Here is a 12,953-nt window from a genome sequence, read left to right as displayed (position 1 = left end):
TGGTCAACGTAATACAAAAAAAAAAACGTGACAAAGCGTACATGACGATACACACTACGACTAAACGGTTTTATATGCTATTATACAAAGTTAATGAAACATAGTAATCAAAATTCAAGCTACAGTACAATTAGGAATTCCACCTTGTAGAAGAACAAAAGCAACAGCCTACTTATAGAAAAGTCTTACAGGTAGGTCTATATACAAATGTTGGGCATGAATTCTTGTGGTGTTGACTATCGACCACAAGGTAGCCTACTTGCCTGAGCAGGGTATCACTTCAAACTGGAAAGAGTGTTTTGGTAGAACGTCTAAGTATTGTTTGTAGGCTTATCAAACTTAGCCTACTCAAAAATGGTGGCGCATCGTGTAAACAAAAACCTGAGTGTTACATTCTAAACCACAAACATAGCCTAGGCTACTTTCAAACAGATAAAACATTGTTTTCTTCACATACTTCTTCATACGTAGGCGGTCTTGTCAAAGAAGCACTGTCTTGAGCATTTGGGTGTTCCACAAAAGGCTTAACTTCTGAAAATGTTTCTTGAAGTAGAGTTGCATTCTGCTCTAACGATTCATCGTTGTCTCCCGTAGTGGACGAAACTCTAATATGTTCAGCACGTGAATTGAAGACAAGAACTGGCGTTGAATATCGACTAGACCCGTTTTTTGCTGGTTGGTTGTCTACGAGTGAACTATTCTTGCGGCTCAGTTGTATTTCAGAATAATTCGTTTGATCGTTTGCGTTCCAAGCCGAACCTTCAACACTCGATTTTCGCTTCAGAAAACGCTTGATTTTGGGGGACACTACAGGCCAATTACGATTGGGCAAGCGACTATCTTTTGATGTCTCCATGACCTGTAGAGATCGGCTTCTTACCGAAGATCCGTCCACCTTGTTTGGGTCTTGTGTTTCGGTCGAGCGATGCTGTTTCAAGTTGGTCATTTGTTTAGATAACGACATTTTCTTTCTGTGATGAATTAAGCATCCAGTTGCTAGGAGTAAAGACAAAAAGAGAATCCCTGATGAGAAACAAATAGCAATCCAATTCGTTTTATTAAGGGATTGACTCTGATTGTCAACAATGATGATCTTGGTTTCAGCGTTATCTTTAATAAAATACGTTTCTTTGTGCTCATACTTTGCAAGGATATGCGGATCTTTTTCACTTGACGCAGATCTACCTATTGGTACTTTAGTAGTTAAAGATACAGAGTCGTACTGACATCTCTTGCCAGAATATGGCAACGTACAGCGGCATCTACGACAATGACAAGTAGGGTGGGCATTTGGTGGATCTAGGCAGACGCCCCCATTAAAGCAAAGATGTTCAAAACATTGTTTGCTTACATTTTCGCAAAATGTTCCAGAAAATCCGCTTTTGCAGTAGCACTTAAAACTGTTCAAGAGAGTCCCGCAACTACCTAAGATAAAAACATAATTTCAATACAAAAATCGGAGTTACAAAGTAAAAGCGTTTAAATTTTAATTGAACGACATAGGCTAGCCTACTCATTTAAACTATGAACTGGAAATAGCCCCCCTCCGCAACACGATGACGATCTTTAACGTTTTGCCTTGGCAAAATTCTATTTTTATTTGACCTTTCTACAATTTCAACAAAATAAAAGGTACCGCGTATGTTTTAAGCTCTTAATGGGTAGGCTGTTTCACTTTTCTGTGTTGTCATATGCGATTGATTCAGCAATAACTTGTAGTAGCCTAATAGTTTTTAGACACATTTCAATCACCAGGACAAAATAGGAGTAAAATTAATTAAGAGAAGATCTCGTAGTGTAAAATTAAGGCACCAAAAGCTAACGGACTAATTACTCTTGTATGCTCTTTCACTTGTTTACTTATGCTTTGCCTTAAATTACCACAACCACATAAAACTTTTCTGTCTTAGATAATCAAAGAAACAAGCTTTTTAAATCGTCAACAGAAAACGCTCTACCGCTGTAGATGAGATTGCTTTCAACATCAATTAGCTCGCTCACTTGGTACGATACCACTGCATCAATTGACGTATTTCTGATTGCCATTGCTTCATAGCTCTGGAAAATGCCTTGCAACATTTCATGCCTCCAGAAAAAGAGTCAGCTTACAAGAACGTAACATTCAATATCACTGGCCCCTATTGTCGATGATAATTCGTTATTCGCGGCAATTAGACCGTAGTCTATTTACTCACCCCCATTTTTGCAAATTACATTAGAACAGCGATGTGCTGGTGCTTCGCAAGTGATGCCGGCCCAGTCTGCAGGACACTGGCAGCGAGAGAAGTTATTTCCTTCAACACAACTGCCTCCATGTTGGCAAAGAAGATCGGAACATTTGATTTGAACACTTTCACTGCAAAGCCTTCCCAGAAATTTGGAGCACATGCATTGATCATCGTCAGTTAAATTCTGTTAAAAAAGTTAAAGTTTTTTTATGTTTATTTTTGAATATCACAACGACCATAAAAAACACTTTAAGCAAAGAAAAAGACTAGTAAGATGAAAACCTTAGGCTAGCAAACCTAAGTTTCAGAGGTATGAAATTACAGAGTACAGTAACCCACAATACAAGCTACCTCACAAATTTGGCTGTTTCTGCATGATTGATTGAAGCACTCATCAACTTTCAAATGACAGTTTCTGCCAACAAATCCAGGTGGACACTCACATGTGTAGCTGCCTTGACCAGTGTTGCTGCACAAAGCCCCATTTTGACACGGACTGTTATTAGTGCAAAAGTTTAAATCTAAATGAAAAATAAATGTGCTTATCACCACGACGACAACTTGGCTTATGCAAAGATATGATAATAAAAAGTAGGCTACAGTAGATGAGTTTGTCAATCAACATATACCATATGTGGCTTAGTCGATTACTTTTGATCAGATCTCTCATTAAAATAACTAAGCTAAGTTTTATGCTGATCATAAGAATCACAGTTTCAACTCTGCAGCCTTAAATTTGCAACTCCATATCTAACACGCTGAGCCAACAGTGTGGTATAATTCGGATCAAGTCAGGGATCTTCTGTTTCACACTAACACTTAAAATAATTTCATATGCAATGGAGCGCATGTGCAAGCCAACGCATGGAATTGCACTTTACAGATCCAAGAGGAACACTTGATCAGGTACTTTTCAAAAATGAAGAAACAAATGCAATTGTAAAGGTTTCTGCATTATTTTCTCGCTTGCTACGCCAACTCAATCACATTTCATTAACATAATTAGCGGCAGCACTTACGAGGGGAAAACGTGTGATTAGGTTTGAAAAACTGAGAAACAATGCGGTTTTTTGTAGGCAAAATATCCTTATTGTGCCACAGAAAGTTATCGTCAATCTGGAAAAAACTTTTTCCGAATACTTTTTCCCAAAGAACTGTCACCACCTTTACGAATTTACAAAGGTCAGGCTATTTAAAATATTGTTAAAATACAAATCATCTAAATTAGAGATATAGTAAGAAAGTAAATTTAAGGGAGAGGGCAAAGCTTTTTGGGGGCAAACGTCATTCAACCTGAATTATAATGGTATTCAATCGCTGTAAGAGTATTAAAACGATTTTTGAGGGAACTAGATAAAATATTGGGGAGTAGATTGACCCCAAGCCCCCCGTGGGCTACGCCCTTAACGTAAATGCCGGTTTTCTACACAATTTGTCATTAAAGGTATTCCGGTATTCAACGATGTCTATTGCTGTAGCTACAGTAATCTCAAAACTCTTTGAACGTTTTATTTTGAATACCAGTGACAATCAATTTGGATTTAAGTCTGGTCATAGTGCTGACATGAGTGTTTTTTTATTAAAACAAGCAGTGTCCTCTTATATCAGTCATGACACTCCTGTATATTCTGTCTTTTTGGATAGCCTTCGACAAAGTCAATCATCATTTATTGTTTAAAACGCTTATCACACGCAACGTGCCTATGTATTTTGTTCGCTTATTGGAATACTGGAATAGTAAACAAACCATGCAAGTGAGGTGGGGAGGTCACCTGTCCCAATCATTCAATGTGTCCAATGGAGTCGGACAAGGTGTGGTTTTAAGCTCCTATCTTTTTGCAGTATATACAGTATTGATCAGCTTTCTAATGAGCTCAATAAAACAAAAGTTGGTTGCTATGTTGGCAACTCTTGCCTAAATCATATTATGTTTGCTGATGACATTTGCTGCATCTCGCCTAGTTTGTGTGGCTTACAAAATTTGTTAGATGTTTGCCACAAGTATGCTGTTGAACATGAAATTACTTTCAATTCAAAAAAGTCATTTGGTATGTTATTTTCCCCAAAAAACTTTTATCTTTCACGTGCTCCTCTGCTATATCTAGGTAAATCTGAAATTGTGTTCACAGACTCTGTAAAATACCTGGGTGTATTTATTGAGAGTTCTCTCTCAGATGAAAATGATATTTCAAGGCAGGTACGCTCTCAGTACTGTGCTGCAAACAATGCAAAATCTCATTTCGCTAAATGCTCACCCTCTGTAAAAAACATTGTATTTCGCTCTTATTGTATGTCCTTTTACGCATCCCAGTTGTGGAACAAGTTTAGATCTTCCAGTATAAAACGATTACGTGTTACTTACAATGATTCTTTTAGAATATTGCACAACTTGCCTCGTTATGTCAGTGCCCGTGAATATCAAGTAATGAATAATATAACAACGTTTGATGTTGTATTAAGGAAAAACATGTTTTCATTTATCAACCGTTGCATTCACTCCTCAAATCGCTTTATGTCAGACCTGATGTCATCTGATTGTTTTTATCGTTCTGAATCCCTGTTCTGAATACTTTCAATTCTTCCAACGCTCATTGTATGTAAATTTGTAGCACTAGATAGCCCATTTAGTGAGCTTTTAAACCGACGGCATCCAAAGCGGCTCTCTGTGACCTTTGTGCATTTGCAGTTTGTGTATTATTTCGTTGTTTTGTTTTGGATATGGACAACTTGTCTGACGCAAATAAATAATAATAATGATATTGGTTATCTGTTTGTGGTGTCCATCTGCAATTTTCATTATTAATGTTCGTTGAGAAATTTCGCATAAAATTTTATGAAGCTGAGCTGACAATTAATCGTAAGTTACTGATCAATGTATTAATCTTGTTTATGGTTTCTTTTTTTGTGTGTTTTTCTCAGGGTGGCAACTGATTGGTAAACCATACAGTCGTTTCGTTGTCTCCCTGCCAAGAACAATACATTGTGTGTAGTTTTGTTTTATGTCACTTTTGTGGTTTGTTTTTGATAAATAAACAATTAATTGGTTAAAGAAAATGTTTCAGAATTTTATTTTAGTTGTTTAAAACCAAGGCTTTAAAATCTAGCGTTTTCAGAAACCGAGTGCATTCTTTGGATTGAGGATTATAGTGAAATGGTTCTACAAAGTGTGTATTTTAAACAAGAAGCATTTTTGGAGACAAAATAATAAAAAAAGACCAAAAGATGACCAAATTTGCCAAATTTCTTTTTTGAGCAAGCCCCCCATCCTCATTTTTTGTAGGGATATCAATAAATAGCTTTGAATGCCTAATATTTTATGTTAAATATTTTTGCTTCAACTTGATTCTGGTGCCGTCTAAAATTTATTTCTTACTTTGACTAGTGATGACTGTTACAAATTATTGTTGAAATGAGACGTAAGTCTATGTGACATGCTGAGTTCAATAATCTAAAAATCCATCCAATATGTATTTGCCAAGTTATATTGTGTTATGTTGAGAAGGCTGCATCGCTTCAAAAATAATTTATTAAAACTTAAAAGTATAGTCTCCGCTGCAGACTCTACAATCGTGGCACAATATCGAAAATACGCTTCTTTTAATACCGTAGGCTATAACTCACAAAATAAAACCAATCACTGCCTTTGTTAATTTTTTTTATTTACCTTACCTTGGTTGCAGTAGTGACCACCCCAGCCGACTTGGCACTTGCATTGAAATGGTCCTGAACAAGTTCCATGCTCACAACCAGTTCTAGTAACGCAACGAGAACAGTCTTTTCCTGTCCACCCCAAGTTGCATCTGCAAATGCAGTTCAGGGTATGGGCCATTAAGTAACATAAGACCTCGTGTGATAACTGACAATTTATCTTTTAGCGCTGTTGCTTAATTAAATTGTAAATGTTTGAAAAGTTGAGCAATAAATTTTTTCGCATATAAAATTTCAGAGATAGCCTACTAAAAATCGTGTCGAGTGAAATTCTGTACTTGCAACTGTTGGGAAGAGCGCATGTTCCATGGAAACAACCTTCTTGGCAAGTGGCTGCTGAAAAGAAAACAAACTTGGTCAAGTTTTTACGGCACTGTGATAATAGAGTTATGTTTTTCAGCCAATTTATAAAAATCCATACCACAGTAGGCTAACGACTAGTAGACTAGTGACCACGGGAACGTAATAGAAAGAAGACAGGTGGAGCAACCCTGGCATACTAATAATAAACATGGCCTTAATTCACCGTCTGCAGACATTGAATCAATGTAAAAATTGCACAGTTTTGCTGACTGGGTAGTTGCGCTACTGTTAATCATATCAGCCTACATGTTGAGAAATGATTTTGTCAAATCCGAATGCTACCTTTTGTGCAATAAGTATCTTTGTTGCTTGATGTCCAGCCAGGTAAACAAATCTTCTGCCCATTCTTGTTGCAACTGTAATGACCTAATCTATCATTTCGTGGGCGACAATACGTCGAACATTCTGATCCGTACGTGTTCTTCAAGCAGAGCACTCTGTACTCATATTCTAGCTCGGAGTTTCTGTGTCTGTACGGCTTCGGTGTAGACCAGAGGGAAAACTTGTTTTTTCCAGGCAGTTGATATCCACTTTTAACAAGACGTGAAATTAATACATGCGTTGAATCTGGTCGAAAACAAGAAAAGTTAATGAAGTTGTGTAACAACCAATGAGTGCTTGTAAAACAAGAAATTTCGAATTAATTATATGTATGGCGAAGCAGAAAACAAACCCGAGAAACACAACTTGATTGATTAAGTTACAGCCTAGCCCGAAAATCATTTTTTTTCATTGGTCCAACGTCTCCAAACGCTGAATCAATGTGAAAAGATACTATTTGGTGACACAGAAATGCTCGTAGCAGCGTCAACAAAGTCAAATCAGTTGAAAAATTTAACATCTTGTTGAACAGCTGGCAAGCGTGTGCTTGCGTCAAAGTGCTACAGGCTAATAAATTTGATGTTTCACATTGATTCAACGCATTATGATCTTCAGTCAATTGATCTGATAGTAGCAATTGTTTCTACGACTCAGTCAGTTATGCTATTATTAAACCTGCTCGCAAGCAATAGTTGGGGTGACGTCGGTTCAAACACAGAATTTCTGACTTAAATCGTCTGAACTTACAATAATAATTTGCTCGTCTAGTTTTCGTGGAAATGATCAGCTACCCAAAATCAATTTTAATACATTCCAACTAAAGTTATAACAATAACGTAAAAACTAGCAGAAATTGGCCATCGGCTCTCTCACACCAGAAATTATATTCTATAAATCAGAATTCAAGTTCTTCACAGAACACATCGATTTTTTTAAACAAAATGAGCCACAACGGATGAACAAACAGTGAAGCATACCTACGTTTGCCTTCTGTCGTTCAGTTTCATTGTTCTTTTTATGAATAGCATCCACAATGAGCGAAAAGTATCCCTGTGAAAAAAAGGTCCACAAAATATTTGAATGTATCTTTACACCATTTAAATTGACCTATTTTTGCTGCATTGTTTTTAAGCATGGCTAACTTTTTTAAACCAAGTGATACTTTTTAAACCCAACACAAAGTTATATTATTCGCTATTAACTTCCTATCTGTACGAGTTAACTTCGGCAAATGTAAGCTTGTCATTCCTGAATTAATATTGCATTCAATTTTACAGTAAATCAACTACAGTAAGTTACTGCCACTTACAAAACTGACTAGAATCTCTTAGTCTTATTAGCCCAAGTATTAAAATATTTATCATCTCAAAAAGGGGAATAAATCCCTACTATGAAAGATTGAAAGTTGGTAGTGATGAAAATAAAGCTTAGTTTTGTAGGCTACTCTGACGTGCTTTTGCAAAATACGACTTTTGTAAGCCATCAAGTATAAACAGTTCTTTATAAATTCATTCATTTATCACAACGCATAAAATTAAGACGTGCCGTCGTGCCCCATATAGGCCTAGCCTTACTTGTCTCCTGCTTTAGGTTAAACATTGAACAGAAAAGTAGCACATTTTGTCAAATAGTGAATACATCATACATGACACCTATTTTACCTAAATCTAGCCACATATAAGTTATACTGTACATCAAACGAATATTACGGGATAGCCTACATACAGGCATTGTCAGCGATTCTAAGTTTATTCAGCTTTGCAGTTCATAAAAACACCTACCGGCCAACTGAAATTAAATTTGAATTGAATAGGATTGTTTCCAAAAAATCTATGGTCCATTGGTGAGAAGGTATCTTTGCCGATTACTGGAGTTTCTAGCTTTCCATAATAACACGGAGGCCCGGGTTCAACTCTTGCTTGAAAATGCTTCAGGCAAACACGAAATGCAGTTCGACATGGACCTCTACAATGTTCTGGATCATGAATGGATGACACGCAACAACCACCGGTTGCGTCGAGACTTTTGTTGTTGCTAAAATGTTTCAGTCGCAATTGGAATACACCTTCCGAGTGAACCTGTGAGCAAAAACATGGCAATGACTAACGTGTATCGCAAAAAAGGGCTCAGTTTTGCATCCAAACGAAGTTTTTCAATGTGCTTTTGGCGTCGGCTGTGTGCTTTTTGATATTGTCCACTTTTTAAAAGGATTTATTAAGCAAAAATAAACGGAAAAGTGATTTGTTCTAAAACTCCACTCAACTCTATTTTATAGATAGCTAGTTAACCTTCATAGTTTTTTGTAGCTTTTCATTTGTAAAGGTTTACACCTATTTAGCTGAAGGATAACAAATAATAGCCAAAGCTTAAAGAATATTGAAAAGCAAGTTGCCAATGTTTTTGTTTAGTGTAAAGGCAAGCTACTTACCTGCAATGAAAAAGATGTGATCCACAAGGCAATGGCTAGAGTACTTTTAATTATCTTTATTGAATCATGCATTGTAAAAATTAGATTTCTTGCTTCAGCAATTGTGATAAACTTCCTCAGTATGTTTTTCAATTATTTTTTGAAATTACTCCTATAGTAGAGGGAGCCATTTTCAACTCATCAATTTGCAACTGTTCAATTTTTCAACAAGTAGCCTACATTGCTTTTGCATTAGACAAGTCTTGTAGCTTCAAATTAATTAATTTTTAAAAACATTATTTAGCTGTGCTAAAGTAAACACAACAGCTTCATGAAACTTTATAATGCAAAACTGCATCATCTGAAAACTTGAGATGTCATTGACCACATTTTCAAAAATTTGCTGTTTGAAACAAAGTCTTTTAGTTTAAAAAAATTTAATGCCTTGGTGAAATTTTAATTCCTATCCTGCAATATATGCCGCTTTCTATAAGAATTGAAAACATAGGATTGTTTAGAAAAGTTTTTCAATATTGTAAACAACAAGCTAGACCTAGCCTACACCATTAACAGTTAACACTAACATGTTTAAGTCAAGTGAACTAAATCAGAAACGTGGAAAAACTGTGCGCCTCCAGCAAATCCCAAATTCCTAAGATTGCCAGGCCACGCAGGCCAATCGAAGGCTCACATGCGCGGATCGGTCTTCAAATTAATGAAACTGCAACTTTCTTTTCCCTCGTTTGCGTTTTTCATCTTTATTGATATTGAAAGCAGATAAAAATATTCTCAAAACTCAAATAACTTGACTGCTCAACATGGCGCTTGGCATAAAGCACTATTCTTATGCTATTAATACTTCAGCATATGGCGTAGCTGACTCCTTTCATGAGGGAAAGAACACTCCACTAGCACAAATCGTTTAATGTATGCTTGACACAGGGATTCATACTATCCCTGGCTTGACATAAAAACTTAGACAAGCAATTTTTAATGTATAAAATTTGAAATTTTACCTATCACTCAATAAGCGCATTATGATAATGTTTATTTTACTTCTACAATTATTTGCTTACCCATGCGCTATGTAAGCCTACACAGAAAAAAAAAATATTCACAGCAAGCAAAAACAAAGACCTACAAAGCGGGTTTTAAATAACAAATTATGAAAATTACAGTTCCTGCTGAATAGTTACGACTACGAGGATGCAATAAATGTTAAGTTTTTTTTTTATATAAAATAAAAACGTTCTTGAGCATTCAACACGCTTGTCGGCCTATTACATGTTCTTCATCAAACGCACCCTTTTTTGTCTATTACTATCAAATCTTGCTACTCTACTGTCCAGAAATACAAAATCCAAGTTAGAAACTGCTCAGAGTGGCTTTAACGAGAATATGCTTTATCTTTCTCATAACATCACACATCGGTCACAAAAGCTAGACACTTTCTAGTTTATAAATTACTTGACTGGCGATACAGAAGGCTTATTTACTCTTAACCGGCAAATCTCCTTTATGGTCGCACTAGTTCCTTCCTGATTGTGACTTCATTCGACATTTCAGAGTTTGAGTCAACAGTCAACACGCTGATTGCTCAATTGCGAAAACACAGTCGCTTCAAGTCTGTTCCCTAAAATGATACGATTTTTAACTAAGGCGCGTGCTATTAATAGGTTTTCAGTTTTACGACTTTTCTGCAGAAATGAAACTAGTTCAGTGTCGGATTAGTTTCATTTTCGACTCTGTTGCTGGCATATCTGGGATCGATTCCAGGTCAGGTCAAACCGAAGACTTTAAAAACGGTAACGATTATGTTTTTTCTTGCGTAATGCAGTGAGGATAGGTCGGGTAATAATGTGATATAGCCTATGTAGCCAGTGATATAAAATTGAAAATGAGTCTTGTCGTTAAAAAACCTTAGATGTTGTAGAGCGAAAAAAAATAAAACCTTTACATTTTATGCAGAATTGAACTACAGTAGTTTTGTTAACCTTAGTTTAAGTTAATTTTTGAAGCAATTACAAATTACGCCGATTTTAGGTTTTTACGCTAATTTAGAAATATCAGTGGACAACCTTTCAGTAAAATGAGCTTGGTATCGTTTGGTTTTGAACCTTTAACCTCGGCTGACACAGCCTTGATAGGTAGTTCCTGGTAGTTTCACATACTTGTGGAGGCTTTTGACGCAGGACCGGTTACCGAGATTGACAGAGTGAAGTTTTCCGGTTGTTGAAGTGCTGTTGCCAGGCCCGTAGCCAGACATTTTCAAGGGGGGGGTTCCCAAATCCAAAAATATGGACCTTTTGGTAACACTTTCTTCTTTGTGTTTCCCCAAGCAATCAAAACATAGGAAGTGGCAGTACGTAATATATAGGCCAACAAACAAAACAAACTTCAAATTGTCAACATTACAAAAACGAAATAAATAAATAAATAGGCTGCAAACAATTTTCACATTAACAATAGCATATCTACATGGGCGCCGGAAGCGGGGGGCAGAGGGTGCGGATGCCCTTTTAAGGTCATGTAAGCTACTTCACATTTTGCAATGTAACAATTTCTGCTATTCGCTTTTAGCCTAAATTGTCTACGATATGCGAGGTTCTAAACCAGGGTTCCGCAAATTGTGGGTTGCGACCCAAATTTGGATCGCGAGACCATCCACAGTGGGTCGCAAAAGGGTTTAAACTTACTATAAACATAGCTTGTATGTCAAAAATAAATACAATCATATACTCTTTGACGCACTGAGTTTCGTCTTTCCACCTAAAACATCGGGAAGCTTATCGTGAGCTACATGTTCAGAACAATGTAAAACCTCTGTCCTTCTGCCCCGAACCAAAATATGTTAGGGTGACACTAGACAGATCGCTCACATACCACCACCATTTGGTGTCACTGCGCAAGAAACTGACATTCCGCGCTGGGCTACTCAAGCGCCTGGCAGGCTCCAGCTGAGGGGCGAGAGCTGAAACTTTTCCTATAGCAGCCTTAGCCCTTGCCTACTCTTCATCAGAGTACTGTGCAGTGTGCACCTGTTTGGTGCTGCAGTGCTCACTGCCACAACATCGACACAGCTATAAACAGCGCCTTGCGCACAGTGACTGGATGCCTGCGTCCCACACCATTGGACAATCTCCCCCATTCTCGCTGGCATCCAACCCGCTGATCTTCGTTGTGAAGAAGCCACTCTGTCTCTCAGTCGACGAGCACTGGAGCCTAACCATCTTCTCTACCACAAGATCTCGGCTCTCCAAATGAGCACCTCCGTCGAATGAAATCAAGACACCCATTCGTGCCAGCAGCTCAACTTCTGATCAACGAACCTTATGAACAAAACATCTACGCCGACACATGCTCCATAGGCCTGACACTACAAAGACAGGCATGGGTGCGCCTCTACAGTCTTCGTACGGGCGTCGGGCTTTTCCGCTCAAACATGCACCAATGGTGAATGGCCTCTTCCTCCTTCTGTAAATGTGGTGCCGAGGAACAGACCGCAAACCACGTCATCAATGACTGTAGAACAGAGTGGAAGGTCTGCGCGTCTTGGATGATGAAACCAAAGACTGGCTGCTCTCTAGTAGCCTTCCAGTGTAATCCTGGAACATCGTGAATCTGGGGTGGTAAAAGAAAAGATTCTTGGCCCCAGAAGTTCACACGACGACGACCACAGTTAGTAGGTCCACTCGCTTATTAAGCCAAATTTGGTCCATTTTTCCTTTTGTCCATTGTTCTTTTTTCTTTAAGTTTTTTCTTTGTCCCTTTTTCTTTTTTTCTTTAAGCCAAATTTGGTCCACTCGCTTTTTAAGCCAAATTTGGTCCGCGCCAACAAGTATTTGCGGACCCCTGTTCTAAACAAGCAACAATATATTAACATGTTTATTCAGAACTATCTGGAAGGTTTCAGCTGATCATAGGTA

General features: G+C 37.5%; 1 protein-coding gene across 1 annotated transcript; it reads right to left on the bottom strand.

Moving 5' to 3' along the window:
* Positions 1-424: 424 nt before the first annotated feature.
* Positions 425-9,120, bottom strand: LOC145782908 (uncharacterized). Its single transcript, XM_082594671.1, has 9 exons — positions 9,049-9,120; positions 8,402-8,698; positions 7,598-7,670; positions 6,582-6,866; positions 6,215-6,272; positions 5,898-6,028; positions 2,580-2,749; positions 2,196-2,412; positions 425-1,425 (listed from the first exon to the last, which is right to left on the bottom strand). The coding sequence occupies exons 1-9, from the start codon at positions 9,118-9,120 to the stop codon at positions 425-427; spliced, it is 2,304 nt and encodes a 767-aa protein (XP_082450797.1).
* Between the last annotated feature and the right edge of the window lie 3,833 nt (positions 9,121-12,953).

Source organism: Aplidium turbinatum, chromosome 14 (assembly GCF_918807975.1).
Source record: "Aplidium turbinatum chromosome 14, kaAplTurb1.1, whole genome shotgun sequence".
Lineage (NCBI taxonomy): Eukaryota > Metazoa > Chordata > Ascidiacea > Aplousobranchia > Polyclinidae > Aplidium > Aplidium turbinatum.
This window is presented reverse-complemented; position numbering and strand designations above follow the sequence as displayed.